At 44.2% G+C, this 17,839-nt stretch overlaps 1 protein-coding gene across 2 annotated transcripts in view; it reads right to left on the bottom strand.

Moving 5' to 3' along the window:
* Positions 1-2,388: 2,388 nt before the first annotated feature.
* The window catches only part of KLHL31 (kelch like family member 31), a 72,329-nt gene continuing 56,878 nt past the window's right edge, over positions 2,389-17,839 (bottom strand). Inside the window, exons 4-5 of one of the 2 annotated variants that reach the window (XM_032409643.1) lie at positions 16,624-17,362; positions 2,389-2,548 (exon numbers count right to left, since the gene is read on the bottom strand). In XM_032409643.1, the coding sequence (XP_032265534.1) occupies positions 16,630-17,362 (733 nt within the window). In that variant the 3' untranslated portion in view covers positions 2,389-2,548; positions 16,624-16,629. Of the gene's footprint in view, positions 2,549-13,896; positions 17,363-17,839 lie in introns of those variants that run through there. The other variant, XM_032409642.1, reaches the window with a different exon arrangement.

Below are 17,839 nucleotides of genomic sequence, written 5' to 3'. Positions count from 1 at the left end.
GTCATAATGATGGAGTCAAATGCTTGCACCTGAATGTGCAAGTATGCACTGATAAAAGGGTGAGGTGTGACTTACATATCAAGAGTGGCCTTACCTCTGAAGTGAGAGTCTCCCAGTGGTGAGTGATCTAAGTAATTAGTAAAACAGCATGTAATCTTCCCCTGATAAAAAAAAAAAGTTGTCAACAAAGTGGCATACAATTTCCCTTCAAATTTTTTTTCCAAAAATTTGCAATTTTTTTTTTATCTTTTGAAAGATTTTATCTATTTATCAGAAGGAGAGAGAGAGAACACAGGCAGGGGGAGTGGAAGGCAGAGGGAGAGGGAGAAGCAGGCTCCCAACTGAGCAGGGAGTCCGATACGGGGCTTGATCCCAGGACCCTGGGATCATGACCTGAGCTGAAGGCAGAGGCTTAACCCACTGTGCCACCCAGGCATCCCACCCCTCAAATTTAGTGGCATTGCTGAGATATTCAGCCTATATCAAAACCAAGAAAAAACATTACATTAATGTGGGAAATAGACTTGAGTCTGAATTTGTCACCTATCTGAATTAATAGGACAGTTAAGTAGGATGTGGGACTATTTAGTTGGGGGACCATCTTATGCGTTCCCCGGTATCTACCATGTCTGAACTTCAGTTGTTGGAACAAACGACCACCCCTGGGAATGTCCACACCTCTAGGGGTTGTATCATTCCAACATGTGGTCACTAGGTTCCGGCTTCCTTATTCACAAATCTCTCTCGTCCCCTTGTCCTCTCCTGTCTCTGTCTCCCTCTCCTCTCCCTTCTCTTTCCCTCTGCCACCACTCTTTTTTTTTTTTTAAAGATTTCATTTGACAGAGAGAGTACAAGCAGAGGGACAGAGAGGGAGAAGCAGGCTCCCCGCTGAGCAAGGAGCCCGATGTGGGACTCGATCCCAGGACCCTGGGACCACGACCTGGGCCAAAAGCAGCTGCTCAACAGATTGAGCCACCCAGGCGTCCCTGCCACCACTCTTGTTCAGCTTCCTTGTTCCCTTATTTCTCCCCTCCTTGTTCTGCTCTCCCCCATCTCCTCCTTCTTCTCCCCTTCATCAGGGAGGAGGTGGTGGCCCTTTTCCAATCACAGAGTTGGGGGCTCTTGTCTCTCGTGGAGAGTATATCTCATAAGACTGCCTGCAGCTGTCTTTCCAGCCCTGAACATCCTCACATTGCATTTTCTCTCTCTCTCTCCTAATTTTGATCTATGATTTCAACTGTATAGGTCAGAAAATACAGTCTGAGAAACACTGTGACATCAGAGCCTTAACTCTTTAATATAATTTTAGTATAGACTCTTAAACACCAAATAATGGCTAAGATATATAGACATTATTGCTTTTAATTTTCATCTTCTCCCCATTTTACAGATGAGGGAGTGAGACACAGAAATTAAATGACAGGCTAAGCCCACAGAGCTCATAAATAGCAGAGCTGGGATGTTCTCTTATGCACTAGGCGAGGGGTGCTATGGAATCAGTTCCTATCCCCTTTGCAGATGAAAAACCTGCAAAAGAACAGATGAGAATGGGACAGCTAATATTTATTGGGTATTGCTGTGTGTCATTAATGCTCTACATGCATTATCTTATTATTATTATTTTTTTTTTGGAGAGAGAGTGTGTACACACAATGGGAGTGAGGGGGGATGGGGGGGACAGGGAGGGGCAGAGGGAGAGGGAGAGAAAATCTTAAGCAGGCTCCACCCCCAGTGCAGAGCCCAACAGCCCGACATGGGGCTCGATTTCATGAACCTGAGATCATGACCTGAGCTGAAATCAAGAGTCAAGATGCTTAATCAGTTGCGACACCCAGGTGCCCCTTGTTAATCTTTTTAATAACCTTGTAATGACCATGCTTTTTGTTGTTTTTGCTTGTTTTTTAGTGTCACTACCAGTGTCCCACTGACAGATAAGGGACCAGAGGCAGAGAGGCTGCTCATAAGCATCAGGGCTGGGATTCAGACAACAGACAGCCTTGGGAGCTTGGGTTCTCACCCACTAGTCTAAGCGCAGGGATTTCGAGAGAGGGAGATGTTTCTGGCAGCTGGGATCAGAGAATGGCACTGCAGCTGAGCTTAGGGATGGGGGATTTTCCACAGGTGGAGATGGGGCGGTGCCTGGAATGGGTGGAGCCTGCGGGACAAAGAGGAGAGGTAGTCAGGTAGGGCTTTCTCCTTTTAAATTTTAAAGGCATGTTTTGTGTGTGTGTGTGTGTGTGTGTGTGTTTAATTCCAGTTGAAGATTGAAGAGAATAAACTTGACTGCTGAGAATCTGTACTTAAAATAAATATATCTTTATCTGTTCTGGGCGATTATTGAAATAATTCGTGAGAAGGCACCGCGGTCATTCCTGCCTGGTGCCCTGCGCGCTGTGCGTACCGGGAAATGGTCTGATGAGGCAAAAGCTGGGGCTCAAGTCTTGATTCTGCCTGTTGATCTTGGGCCTCCTACTTCATCTTCCCATTCTTCTGCAAGTGTGGGGTAATGACGCAGGCCCCAGCTTATCCCGGAAAGATATTAGAAGGCCTAAGGAGGGAACAGAGGTGCCAAGCTTCAGAGGAAAGGTGCTATGAAACTCTAAGGCATCAGACATTTTTGTTACTCTGATTACTGTCTCTTGTAATTAATATTGGCCGCCGGCAACTCAGAATAGAAATGGTGTGACCTCGATTAACTTGTAGAGGGACTTGATGTTTTCACATACATGAACTAATTCAGTCTTTATAATTGTCCTATGAAGTAAGCAGGACGGTTATGATCAATTGCCATTTTTACAAAAACCGAGACCCAAACGATTTGTGTAGCAGATGCTGGGTCTAGGTATAAAATTCCAGTCTTCCAATTCTCAGTTTAGACTCCTTTCCAAAGACGATAGAAGAGGCATTTTGGGGTCAACCCTTGCTAAATTTCTTGGCAAAATTCAAGACAGGCAAGAGCATACATAGACTTGATAAAGGTCTTTGAACATAGTACGTAATCCCCAGTGACACTGAATTCCAAAATCTTCTTAAAAATTCAGCTCCAAGTTTGCCTCTTTTGCTTTGACCCTTCCGGGTAAGAATCTGTCACCCTTGCAGCAATCCCATGAGGCTGCATACCTACCCCTGTAATTACATGTATCCCGCATACAGCAACAATTCGTGTGCATGTCTGCCTCCCCAGACTTCTCCTCCCGGCCCCCCAACCCCCAGGGGCAGTGAGACAAGGGTGAGCCATCTTGGTCTACAGCACCTAGCAGGTTGCTAGACATAGGAAATGCTCGAGAAAGATCTTTATTTTTTTCATAAAAGGAAAACTTATTTTGACGGCATAAAGTTCAGAAACATTTAAACAGTAAGGAATATCAAAAATGAAATAAAAGTTAAAAAGAAATAGAAAAATAAGAAACAAATGGTTGCAAAATGTCAAATCCTCTAACCTATGAATTAATAATAATAAAAATATTACTAAGTTTAGCTGGAGATGATGCTGCCATTTGGGGTTGTGTGTATGTGTTATTTTAAAAACCAGTCAAAACGTTTTGAGGTAATATTAACTTACTTTTACTGATTTCTTTCTTTTTTAATACTTTATTTGTCAGAGAGAGAGAGAGAGAGAGAGTTCGTGGCAGGCAGAGGGAGAAGCAGGCTCCCCGCTGAGCAAGGAGCCCGATACAGGACTCGATCCCAGGATCCTGGGATCATGACCTGAGCTGAAGGCAGATGCTTAACCGACTGAGTCACCCAGGAGTCCCGACTTTTACTGATTTCTAATAGCAGCTCGGAGGGGAAAGAAATGGCCTTTATTCTTCTGAATGTCTCCATTTGGTTGTGTTAAAGTTCAATGATCATTTAAGTAATAATGGACATTTTTCTTTGAGCAAAATACATCATGTATATTCTACAGGGTCCACTGAAGTGGAAATGATGTATGCACCAGAATTATAGAACAACCATCTGTATCTGAAAAACACTACCTTAGGAATTATCATTCTATCAGCCCTCAGTAACAGTAAATGTGGCATCATCATAGTAGTTAAGCTAAAAAGAGATACATCAAAATGACTTTTAAAGAGAGAGAACACGGGCATATTGCCAGCGGCTTTGGCTACACAGGGGTCAGGTACTTTTAAAGTTGAATCAAACCTGCACGTGACCCAGGTTTCCAGAGTCCTCCCAACTTAACCCTACTCTTCCCCTGGGGACCTGAGGATCAGGGGATGCCCTGATTCTCTTGGGCCTGTGTCAGAGCTGCTCATTGAATAGCAGGGGCTTTAGTTTTTCTTCCATTGCTGAACAAATGACCCCAACTCAGTGCCTTAAAGCAACACACACTTACTGCCTTTGAGTTCTGCAGGTTAGAAGTGTGGGTTAGCTTGGCTGGTTTCTCTGCTCCAGATTTCCCCAGGCTGTCATGGTGGTGTTGACGGGACGGGCTCTTCTGGAGACTCGCTCACTCCACTCTCATTCAGGTTGTCCTTGGCAAAATCCAGTGCTTTGCAGCTGTAGGCCCGAGGGCCGCATCTCCTCGCTAACCACCAGCTGGGGGCTGGGTGTGGCTTCTAGAGGCCTTTCTTCAATCTTTGCCCATGGATACCTCAGCCTCAGAGGCGGCAACAGCGCAGTCTATCCTTCGCACCCTGGAAAGCTCCTCGAATTCCCCTTCTCCTGCATCTCTGCAGGAATACGAAATTCAAATCAAAACCACATTGAGATACCACCTTGCAGCTGGAGAGATTTCTCACTTTAAGGGCTCAGGTGATTAGATTAATCCAGGCTCGTCTCCTGACCTCAAGCTCCATAACCTTAATGACATCTGTTAAATCTCTTCTGCCACGTAACATGATGTAGGCACAGGATCTAGACATTAGGCTGTGGACATTAATCAGCCCGCTATGAGGCCACTTGGGAAAACTAGAATTTAAACTCTGCTTCAGCCAACTTTTGCATGTTTGGCTATTCCCTGTTCCTGGCTTGTTGTGCTTTCTCTCAGTTGGCAAAGCCGCCACCCGCCTCTCTTGAGCTTTTTTTTTTCCCCCATAGGAGATGATCAAACCAGCATTCAAAGAAGGAAGCTGCGTGTTGCAATTCTTTCCCTGGGTCTCCAGCCATCTTCCTGTTGGCAGTCGTGCTTCTAGGTTATGCTGCCAATGCTGCTCTACATTTTAAGAAGTTTTTTCTCTACTTCTGAGGTAAATTACCTTCTTGATTTTCTGCAAAATTTCATAACATGTTCTTTTTTAAAAAAGAGATTTATGTATTTATTTGAGAGCGAGCGTGAGCACACATGCTCGCGAGCGTGGGAGGGGTAGAGGAAGAGGGGGAGAGAAACCTAAGCAGACTCTGTGCTGAGCGTGGAGCCCGACATGGGGCTCGATCCCAGGACCCTGAGGTCATGACTGAGATGAAAGCAAGAGCCTTTAAGACATTTCTGATGTCAGTTTTTAGGGATTGGAGGGATTTTGATTCATCTGCAAGCGGTCATGGGTTTGCCCTTGAAGGTGAGCCTTTATTGCTCCGTGAAATGAAATGAAAATGGAGGTGTCTCACTTTTCTATTATTTGTCAGGAAGGTCTCCCGTATCCTCGAGGGAAGAGATGAACTTGTTCAGATTTTTGTCAAGTGCTGCCAAACATGGTGCTTGTAACATTGAGGACTCACCTCGGCTGGTGGTGACTGGAGGCCTTCTTGGGCTTGTAAGCATTCCTGTGGTCTCACCGACTTTACCATATTCTTGCACCCTTGGCAGAAAGTCTTTTGCCTAGCTCTTTTCCTCCTCTTTAAAGTACATGGACTCTTTTTTTTTTTAATTTTTTAAAAGACTTTATTTATTTATTTGACAGAGAGAAACACAGTGAGAGAGGGAGCACAAGCAGAGGGAGTGGGAGAGGGAGAAGCAGGCTTCCCGCTGAGCAGGGAGCCCGATGCGGGGCTCGATCCCAGGACCCTGGGATCATGACCTGAGCCGAAGGCAGACGCTTAACAACTGAGCCACCCAGGCGCCCCCAAAAACAAATAATCAAGTCAAAAAGTGGGCAGAAGATAGGAAAAGACACTTCTCTGAAGAAGACATACAAATGGCTAACAGACACATGAAAAAATGTTCACCATCATTAGCCATCAGGGAAATTCAAATCAAAACCACATTGAGATACCACCTTACACCAGTAAGAATGGCAAAAATGGACAGGGAAAGAAACAAGAAATGTTGGAGAGGTTGTGGAGAAAGGGGAACCCTCTTACACTGTTGGTGGGAATGCAAGTTGGTACAGCCACTTTGGAAAACAGTGTGGAGGTGCCTCAAAAATTTAAAAATAGAGCTACCCTATGACCCAGCAATTGCACTCCTGGGTATTTACCCCAAAGACACAGATGTAGTGAAAAGAAGGGCCATATGCACCCCAATGTTCATAGCAGCAATGTCCGCAGTAGCCAAACTGTGGAAAGAGCCGAGATGCCCTTCAACAGATGAATGGATAAAGAAGATGTGGTCCATATATACAATGGAATCTCAACCACCAGAAAGGATGAATACCCAACTTTTACATCAACATGGATGGGACTGGAGGAGATTATGCTAAGTGAAATAAGCCAAGCAGAGAAAGTCAATTATCATATGGTTTCACTTATTTGTGGAACATAAGGAATAGCATGGAGGACATTAGGAGAAGGAAGGGAAAAATGGGGGGGGGGATTGGAGGGGGAGATGAACCATGAGAGACTATGGACTCTGAGAAACAAACAGGGTTTTAGAGGGGAGCGGGGAGGGGGATGGGTTAGCCTGGTGATGGGTATTAAAGAGGGCACGTACTGCACGGAGCACTGGGTGTTATATGAAAACAATGAATCGTGGATCACCACATCAAAAACTAATGATGTACTGTATGGTGACTAACATAACATAATAAAATTTAAAAAAAAGAACCCTAAAAAAAAAAAAAGAAAGCAAATACCAGAATCACCAGGAGACCCAGGGAGAATTGGGCATTGTTTCCAGCTTCCCAACAGCTACTCAGGACTGCTGGAAGGTCATTGTTGTGCCAGTCGGCAGGCCCTCCGTCGCTCCAAAGGGTGCTGCAGCGCCACCTCTGGTTGCTGATGTCCTATGAGCCACAACTACTGGCGCAGAACCCCGCAGACTGTTCCACCTCTGACCCAAACCCCTGCCTGCCTCCAGGACAGACTACTAGTGGGACAGGGAAAGGGGGAGACCAGGTTTTGTACAACAGTGCTATCTAACTTTGCTCTGCCCAAGCAAATTGTTTGTATGGTGCACCGGGGTGGTGGGGGGGGGGTGCGGCAAGGTGGGTGCAGAATGGAAAAGGCTGATGCAGCCAGAGAAGACCAGCCTGTGAGCACTGGCCTCTCTCTGGGCTCTACGTGCAAACCTACAGCAAAATCCCAGCAGCAAACCCAGTAGGCATCAAATCAGTGCTGCTCCAGACCCCAGTCCCCACATGTCAGGGCTTAATGGGGGCGCACGCCGCAGTAGAGCGCTCACCTACCCCCATCCCTGGGGGAGGCTCACTATTCTGATTTAACGTTTCCTTCTGCAGCCCAGAACTCTGGTCTGCCCACGGAGATCACAGGGACCTCCCACCCCTGAAGGCTCCCTCTCTCTTTTGTGTTTGGTGAGTGCAGGCAGGGGCTGAGGGCTTTACCAAAGGTACTAACTTACTGAGCTGGATTTCAACTGGAAAAATTCAGGAAAAATCAAGGGGGAGCTGACATGTCTTCATATTTCATGGATTTTTGCTGGAGCCAGTCTGTCCCCATTCAGTGCAAGCATTCCATGGGGAGACTCTCTTGCAATGGCCCTGCAACCATCAGGGCACGACTCCCAAGGTTGTGCGGGGTTGGTCTGCAGTCCCCCACATCACCTTCAGAAGTGTGCCTCCATGTTGTGTCTCCGAAGAACAACAGGCAAATTCCCCTTTCCGCCAAATTTGCCACTTTTTATCTTAATACAACATCTCACTCTTCTAGTATCTCTGGTCAACTCAGGCCCAGAGCCTTACTGTCTATCACCCAGGACTCTGCCTTGTCCTCAGTATCATTAACCTTGAGAGAAATGAGAGAACCACTGATGGAGGTGGGTCTGGGGGTTCTGAAGGGTGCCAGGGTTTGGGCTGCAAGTGCCCTGCTCCCCAGGGTCCCTCCTTCTATCTCTTATTCCTGAATTGGAAGAAGTTCTCTGGGTGTCAATGGGTAGGCTCCAAACGTTTCAGGTTCCTCCATGTGGCCAGGAACATGGCTGCCCTCAAGAAGTATTTAAAGAAATGGGGCACCTGGGTGGCTCAGTGGGTTAAGCATCTGCCTTTGGCTCAGGTACTGATCCCAGGGTCCTGGGATCAAGCCCAGAGTCAGGCTCCCTGCTCAGCAGGGAGTCTGCTTCTCCCTCTGCCTCTGCCCCTCCCCCTGCTCATGCTCTCTCTCTTGTTCACTCTCTGTCAAATAAATAAAATCTTTAAAAAAAAAAAAAAGTATTTAAAGGGATGAACATGACCTATCAACTCATTTAGCTCTCATGTAAAGTAGGTGATGGAATGAGAACAGCTATAAATCTGAGTGCAAGCATGTAGTGACATGGTAAGATATAAATATAGATATGTCTATGTCTCTGTCCCTATCTCCTTATCTCCCCATTTCTATCTCTTAGTTGGGATGGGCGGAGGCTGCTGTAAAAATACCAAAGACCAGGTGGCTTACATTTCTCACAGTTCTGGAGGCTGAAAAGTCTGAAATAAGGACACCAGTGTGGCTGGGTTCTGGGTGAAGGCACTCTTCCTGGTTTACTGATGACCATCTTGTCATCTGTATCCTCACGCAGTGCGGGGAGCGCTAACTCTCTTCCTCTTCTTAGAGGGACACTGATCCCATCATGGGGTTCCGCCCTCATGACCTAATTACCTCCCAAAGAGCCCACCTCCAAATGTCATCACATGTGGTTTCAACATATAAATTTTAGGAGACACAGTCAGTTTATAACAATATAATAACTATATATACATAGATATTCACACACAAATATACGTATTTGTAATAGGACTAGTTTCAGCATTTAGCTGGTCTTTATTTAGTGCTTACTAAATATACGTATATGTATATATATGCACATCATTTGATAGAATGTATATAAATACAAATATATACATAAATATCAATATATATTCTGTCAAATGTGTGTACGTGTATATATATAACTAAACATATTGAATAAACAGTTTAAATATTGACACTAAATATTACTAAATAAATAACACTTGCCAGCTAAATGCTGCAACTGGTTCTAAACTGCTTTTGAAGATTTGGCAGTTATAGAGAGAAAACAAGTGGTTTCAAAAAATTTAATATTAATAATATTAATAATAACTATAGAAATATTATCAATCTTCTGAGAGATTTTTTTAAAACAGAAATGTGCAGTAAAGGTTTGGTTGGATAATTCCTTCCACCTGTACTCTTTCTTGGCAATGTAACTTTTGGCTTCCACTGGTTTAGAGAAGACCTACTTACCATGGTTGTGTTATTTGCACTCACCTCTTCCTGGGGTAAGGGAAAGTGCTTTGAATAGAGTAGATGCGCAATAAGTATTCATTGATTAAATAAATGAATAATATTAGAATAGGAATCTAGCAAGCAGCAAGTCATGATGGTTTTAGCATTTCATTTATTCATTCATTCATTCACTCAACGAACAAATACTGATCCCCTACTGTACACCAGCAATTGTTCTAGACCCCGGAGGTACAGCAGGGAACAAGGCAGACAAGGTTCTCACTTTTAAGGAGCGGATTCTAAAAGGGGTGGCAGAACATACCCAGAGCAGCAAGAAAAGACCCCCCCAGCGGCAGGGCTGTGACGTGGTGAGGTGAGTGGGGCGGGGGGAGGGCCTGCCCAGCAGGAGCTGAAGTTGCAGAGCTGCTGGCTTGGCCTGAGCGCAGTGCTGAAGCCCAGAAAGGACAGGAAAGAAATGCCCCAAGCACTCTCCTCTGCCCTCTACTTTCTCCTGAGGTCTTCCACTGGGTAAATACAACCTATGGACCAAAGGGTCTGAGTCCACAGGATGCAGTCCCTGGGGGTCAGCCTCCTAGAGCACAGAGCAGGGCAGAGAAAGACCGAGCAGGATCAGATGCATGGGGTTGGAAAACAAAAGAATAAACTCCAAATGGAGTCAATTAGAAAAACTTTTACCACTAAGCTGAGGGCAGGTGGTAAGTTGGGCTTATCTTTCTCTTCCGCACTAGAGAGCACAAAACTTGGCAAGAAGTAAATGCCTGTGAATGTAATTGCACTTTGTTGGGTTGGCTCTGCCTGAACGTGAGTGTGCTGGGAATTCTGGTTCTTCACTTGCCCTGGGGAAACACAGCACCTTTTCACGACGGTATTCCAACAGTGTGCTTGGTACATGGTTATGTTCAATGAACATTTGCTACACAAGGAAAGAATTCTTTTTGCATACATATTTCCTTTGTTATGCAAAACTGTGATAGAATAAAACACTTCTCAACTTGGGACTCTGCAACAAATGGAAAGGTTGCATAAAGGTTTGGGAAGAAAAAAAATGGTTAGGGAAGAAGACTTGGGGGTCAGCTTACAGCCATTTCATTTCCCTTCTCTCTCTCTCCAAGGAATCCTCTCTTCTTATGGTGATTAAGAATAGATCCTTGCATTTTCCTCTTTTTAGACTCTCCATAACGTGTCTGTTCTGACAGACCATCGTGCATTGGGAACCTCCTCCTATGGCTGGAATGAGAGGAATTTAGTCACAGATGTATGATTTATAGTCAATATTGTTTTAGAAGAGGTAAAAAACAAGAAGAGTTTAGAGTATTCTAGAAGTAGAGGGACAGGGAGACCCAAGGAGGGAGGGATGAGGGGGTGATTCTGATACTGGACAGATTCCCCTGATGGTTTGTGGGAACCAGATTTATACCAACACTCAAGGCTTACCAAATACATTTAATGTATGCTGTAGACCTGTAAGAGGCCTGAATTGAGAAAAGGCTGCAAGAGTTGTCTGGGCTTATCCTTCAGAAGGGAAAAGGCAAGATACACTAGAGGAGTTGAGTGCAAGTCTTATGAGCCAGGAAAGGGAAAGAGGAGAAGGCAGATCCAGAGGTTGAGGGGAGGCAGTTTGCCTAGGAAGCTCTTTGCTCCATGGGCAACCAGGAAAGAAGATGGGAGCAGTGGTTTCCAAAATGTAATCACTCAATGTGCAGAGATGATGCTATATGAAATCCTTTCTTCCTCTTGGACTCACTTGAAGTCTTTTCCTCCAGCTCCCTTGCATCTAGGTATGGCCATATGCCTATTTCTGGCCAAAGTGATATAGGCAGAATCGACATAGGTCGCTTCATACCTGGCTTACTAAAAATGCATCCTGCTCAGGTTCCCCCTCTAATTGATGGTAGTGATGTCTCCAAGATGGAAAAAGAATTTCTGAATGCAGAGCCTATGGTGATAACCTAAATGTGAGCACAAAGCAAAAACAGCCAGACGCAAAGACGTTAAGTCCTCCATTCATATCACAGGACACTTCCCTCCTGTGGGTACATGTTGCAATGGTGGAGGTGGGACTGGGGTACAGAGAAATGTTTGTTACAAAATCATAGTCTTGTTTCTTCCATTTTGACATATCACCCCATCTGGGTGAGAGAAATAGTAATTTTAAAAGGTGTTTTTTGGGGACGCCTGGGTGGCTCAGTCGGTTAAGCATCTGTCTTCGGCTCGGGTCATGATCCCAAGGTCCTGGGATCTAGTCCCACATCAGGCTTCTTGCTCAGTGGGGAGCCTGCTTCTCCCTCTGCCTGCAGCTCCCCCTGCTTGTGTGCCCTCTCTCTCTCTGACAAATAAATAAATAAAATCTTAAAAAAAAAAAAAAGGTCTTTTTTGAACATTGCTTCTATAGCTCTGACTGAATATTGAGGCAAAATCTGAATGGTCATTTCTCCAAGACGAATCAGCCTGACTTTAAAAGGTGTTTCTCTGAAAGGGATAAGAAAATAAGCCATATAACCAGAGGCTACTGTATTTGTTCAAACGTTGGGGAAAAGTGCCTCCCCTCCTCACCACTCTTTAAGGAGCATGTCTGGTCTGAAACTGAGTGGAAGATTGGCATTGGCATAAGGAATAATTCATCACAAAGTTACAAAGCTTGGAGAAGTTTAAGAACAAGTAATTGCTGCCATTTAGAATTTTCTAGAAATGACTGCCTCAACTGAGTGTTATTCTTTAACTACTAGATCAGATCAAAAATTGAGCATCTTATGTTGGTTACATTTCCTTTGCTCATTTGGAAGGCAAGGTGGAAGAGTAGGGCTGTGAGGGTTTGCTGGGGCAGCAATACAATTTCATTTCCTAAAATGTAGTTTCATTGAAAATGATGATGAACCCAAGTCCGTGCTGGGCTGGCTGTGGTCAGGGTGAGAAGGAGGCTAGAAACCACCACACTTAATCTATGATTTCTAAGTGGTCAGGGCTGAGATAGACCAAATGTAGGCTTTTGTCTGAGCTACAAGCAAGTCATTATTGATGTTTTTATACATTTTTCTTTTACTAGTCTGCAAGCTATTGGAACAGCTCTTCAATTATTTGTCATTTCTTTTGTTGTTGTTGTGTTTTGTTGAGGTGAATCATCATGAAAACTAACTAGAGGAAAAAACCAAACACCCCAATCCTCACACAAAGGACACTTCAAAACTACCCACATTTGATCATTGACTAAGTTCCTACTGAATACAGCTTTATTGATAGTGATGAGGATACAGATACCACATACATTTTAGTTTGTTGTTCCTTATATAATACCAGAATGTTTTAAGCAAAGAATTTGTTTTGCCAGAATTTGCTGAATAAACGCAAAGTTTTTTTTTTTTGTTTTTGTTTTTGCTTTTGTTTTTTAAGGAGTGTCCAAGACAAGTATTTTATCTCAAATTCTCTGGGAGGGTAATTTTGATGGTCTTTACCCTCTGAATGTGCTGCAGGGTAAATCTTTAATGTTTTAGATTCTTTAATTCTCATAATTACCAAGGAGGAGTGTTTAGGTAATTGTGCTGTAGTTTTTACTGCTATGAAGAGACATACTGAAAAATAATTCCTTGTAATGCTGCCTTGTGCTAGAGAACGTATTCATCAGTGGCTCGGATGAGGACATAGCTCATTCAGAGAACATTCATTCAGAAAAGAATGCAGAAGAGTCCTTCAAAGAAGATTACATAAACGTGTTTCTTTGTAACTCAGGGAAAAAATTAAACGAAGTGATTCTAGTTTCTTTTATCTAGTATCTTGCATCGATTTCTGAAGATATTTGGCCAAGATAACCGGCAAAAAATTGACCTTTTAACACTTACGTATTTCCAGGGAAGCCTCTAGGTACATGCATGTTTGTAAAATACACTTATTATAATTGCTACTCTGCCTTAAATCAGAACCATTCAGTACTTTCTCACTTCCTTCTTTCCCCAATTACACCTCTTCACTCGTAACACCCCGCTACCATTGATTAGAATTAATGTTAATCTGTACCATCACTGACTTTCTATCCTAAGCCAGTCTTACTCCAGAGGAAGTAAACATAAAACTCATCCAATGCCACTGAAAGCAACTAGTGTGTCAGGGACAACAGCGGAGCACCAAGAGTCTAACTAAAAGCAGACAGACTACATTAAAGTCTTGCTTCCTCGAGACTTGCACATCAGGTCTCTGGCCCATTCAGAAAAAGAGAGCTTATCATTTCAGCTGCTGGGTAACCTGCTACTGCTCTGATGGACTGAACTGATGCTTTTATTTAATTGCAGGACTTTGCGATTACAAAAATAATACGTCTTTTTTTTTTTTTTTTTTTTTTTTAAGAAAAATAAAAGGAGGTCCAGGGTTGGATCCTGAGGCTGGGAGTGTAACTGAATGTAAGCTTAAAACACATTAAAAATGAAGTCGTTTTCCAGCTGGGAAACATGGACAAACTGTCACATTTTCTAGGAGCAATGGCTCCAACACATTATTTTGATTCTATAGACCTCCATGTCTTTCAGTTGTCAGGGAGGGATGTTCCAGGATATAACACCTTCACCCATCCTTATGTTCCATGCTCCCTACCAATTTGCTATGCCAGAAATTCCAGTATTTGAAATTCATACGGTCTTTATTTATTGACCTAACTGTTGAAACAGAAGATAGAACAGCAATGCACCCAGGAACCTGATAAGCCCAGACGGGTGTGTTTTCAGAGTCTTCAGATAAACCATGTCGAAAATACGTTACATGGTCATTTCAAATGATTTATTCAGCTCTAACATGTCTTCAGTCTTATGTCTAGAAAGCCACTGCCAAGTCTGTGTACAACCTCTTACCAAGCTCTGAAGGCTGAAAAATCCTCTAGTTTCAATCTCTCCTCATTCTTCCAAGATAAAATATTACAACTGATTGATTCCTATTTCATTCCAAGCCTTAGGCCCTCCACTTCACAAAACCCCTAGGATCTCAGTGGGAGACACATCTACTAGTGTACATCAGGGATTATGCCTATTTGCCCACTTATGACCTGTGATCCATAATAAATCACCTTTTTTTTCCTCTCAAAATTTATAACATACTACAGGCTGCTCAATTGTACAAGAATATACATTTATACCAAACTAAAAGATGTCATAGTCACCCTCACATAGGTTTTGTCAGTTGTGGCCAAAATAATTTATTAAACATGAAAAGTTTATTTTACCAATGATGCTGCAAGGACAAAAGTTATCTATAGTTCGTACAGTGATAGCTCAAGGGGCTCGATGATTTAACTTGCTCCATGAACTACTTTCTCAGACAGCTTAATTTTCCAGTGTGGGCAGAGAAGGAGTCAAGGGAGTAGGTGCCGTTAGATCTGCTCCCTACTTGGAGAAGCTCCGAATGTTCTGTGTGTGGGGGAGGAAACAGCCCAGTGTTTTTACATTAATAATGCCTTGTTCTCAGCTTACAGTGTTGTACACTTTACCAAGTGGTACCATTAAATACGCAGAGATTGAACTTTTCATGAGGGGCAATGATACAAAATTGTTCCACAAAGTGTACTATATGAACCACTTTTCACAGTTCAAATAAGATATTTTAAATATAAATATTGTAACTCTAGCAATAACCTATCTACACAAGGTAGGAGAAATGGGATTAATGAAAACCCAGTTAGATTTCCACATATCTCATAGTTAACCATTTAAATAGTTTTATTTTTCAAAACCCAATTGCACATAACCCATAATTGATAGGCCACGTCTCCAAAACAAATAAACCACCAAAGAATAAAGTGATAAATTATAAGAAAGGAAAATATGTATCATTTACTACAATCATTCCCTTGCTCCAAAACTTGGCAAATATATAAGAAAAATGATATCAGGTGGATACACTTTCATTTGCAAAGCTAATTTGGAGCAGATGACATTAAAACATATAGGACAGAATGGGCATTGATATTTCCATGTGAAATGAATGCGTTAGAGTTTTAATTAAGAAATCAGGAGGATTGCTATGAAATTGGAAACAGTGACATTTACTAACAGGAGAAGCCGTTTATCCTGTTATTGCCAAACCCAAGAATTCCAAATGTTCTCTTCATTCTCATCCATATAAAAAATGGGGGAAATCAAATTATCGGTATCAGTTGCATAACCTTTGGGCTATATAAGCTTTAAGTTAATGGTCCTTATGGCCATAGTCTTATTTGGTGTTCTTCTTGGGGCTTATATTAGGGTCAAGGTTGCATCTTGGTGTAGTTTTTAGGATCAGAGTAAGGCTCCCATGATACTCACAATTCCTTTAATAGGGGACAAAGGTTAAAGCGCAGATACTTCTAGGAGAAACAACAAAATGACCTAAGTTTACACCATAAGCTAAATGACTAGTAGTTCCTTCTTTGAGAGCAGTATTTTTCCATAGCAAATACCCTGGGGACTGAGGCACAGAGGAAGAGAATAAGGGCTAAACCAGAGGGATCGGTGTGACAGTCCCAGGGCGGAATCCCTGTTACTTTCCAGTCAAACTTTGTTTTAAGCTTTATGACTATCATGGGACGCCTTTCATTATTCTTTACTCTGTCATGTATGGAAAAAGAAACTGCATTTAAATGTAGAATTAAGTCTTTACGGATATAGATGGACTTCCATTTTAAAATAAAAGCTATAAATAAATACTTTTAACTTCCTAAAGAAAAAGATGAGAGAAGAAGATAAATTTTCGGGCATGAAATTGCTTACTCACATAAGCTTCATGTGTACTAAAGGGTAGAAGAAAAATCTCAAATGTGGGTGTAACCGCTATCCATGAAGGGAACATGCCCCGGTGGAAGAGTGCCTACAACGAATTCTGTCTGCCACCCAGTGGCCGCTGAAATAAATGCTTTCTTTTCTTTGTTGGCCAGGGCCCTGTATTCGGCTTTAAAAAAAAAAGAAAATAAATAAAATAAAAGACACAGAGGTAGATTACGCCCGCCATACCAGGAATTTAAAACTACCAAGACATACGCCTCGATATAGTGTGAGATACAATCACTGTAGTAAATGTTATATATTTTCCTTTTCGCTAACCGAAAGGTAACCCACGAACGCCTATTCGCCCTTCCTGCGTCCCCGCATCTACCTGGGTTCAGATACTGACTGGCACCGAGGACACCGAGCTGGCTCGGGATTCCCGGGTCACGCTGTTGGGCATCGAGAGGGTGCAGCAGGACACGCCCACGGTGGCCTCGGGCAACTCGTCGTCCTCGGTCCACTCGTTGAGCTCCGGGCTGAAGCACTGGATGCACTTCTTGTACTTCTTCTCGCCCTCGTTCCAGCCCCCCAGCAGGTAGGCGCGGCCGTGCAGCGCCGAGGCGCCCGCCGTGCTCACGCCCACCAGCAGCGGCGCCGCGTAGCTCCACTGGCCGGTGGCCGGGCTGTAGCACTCCACCGTCAGCACGTCCACGCGCTCCCCGCGCGGCCCCAGCTGGCTGCCCCCCATCACGTACACCCTGTCGCCCAGCGTGACCGCGCAGTGCCAGCCTCGGGGCGTGCTCAGGCCCGGCAGCTCCTGCCACGAGTCGCCGGTCGGGTCGTACGCGCACACGGAGCGCGAGTACGCGCTGCCGATGTACCCGCCGGTCACCAGCACGCGGCCGTCGGTGACCGCGCTGGCGTGGCAGCAGCGCGCCACCTCCAGGGGCGTCTTGGGCTGCCACTGATTGGTGGAGGGCACGTAGCACTCGAGCGAGGCCAGGCTGCCCTCGGTATTGCGGCCGCCCACGGCGTAAAGGAGCCCGTTGAACACGCTCAGGCTGAAGTGCGTGCGCTTCTGGTTCATGTTGGCCAGGTGTATCCAGGTGTTGAAGCGGGGATCGTATCTGAAAATGGCAGAGCAAGTGTGACAGCCTTGTTGGCGGCAGCCAGGGAACCCACGTGACTCCACAAACCATAGTGTGGAAATTGTGACCCTCTTCATGCAAGGAGGCTACGCTACGCACAGAGCGCAGCTCCGCACCTGGAGGCTGGTGTTTGTTTCTCAGCCAGTGAGTAAGTGTGACACTTGATAAAGACAAGACGGGCATTGTGACTCCCCCTAGTCCCGTTTATAAAACCACTGCCTTTATCGGGCCTCTTGGAGAAGTCCCCACAGAGACCAAACTGTCAGTCCCTCTTCTTCTATACTCCACACTGTCCATCATCGGGGAGGGCTTATGAGATGCGCTCGTGGGGAGGCGGTGGAAGCTGGGTATTCGTGGCAATCAGAAAGGGAACACTGCCACATTTAAGTCAGTTCCACACATCTTCAGACACCAGCCATTCCTGGCTCGTTCTTACTGCTTAATTAAGATAGGAGT

Source organism: Phoca vitulina, unplaced genomic scaffold (assembly GCF_004348235.1).
Source record: "Phoca vitulina isolate PV1807 unplaced genomic scaffold, GSC_HSeal_1.0 scaffold11, whole genome shotgun sequence".
In the NCBI taxonomy this organism is placed as follows: Eukaryota; Metazoa; Chordata; class Mammalia; order Carnivora; family Phocidae; genus Phoca; species Phoca vitulina.
The sequence above is the reverse complement of the archived record's forward strand: the minus strand, read 5'-3'. Positions and strand labels throughout refer to the sequence as shown.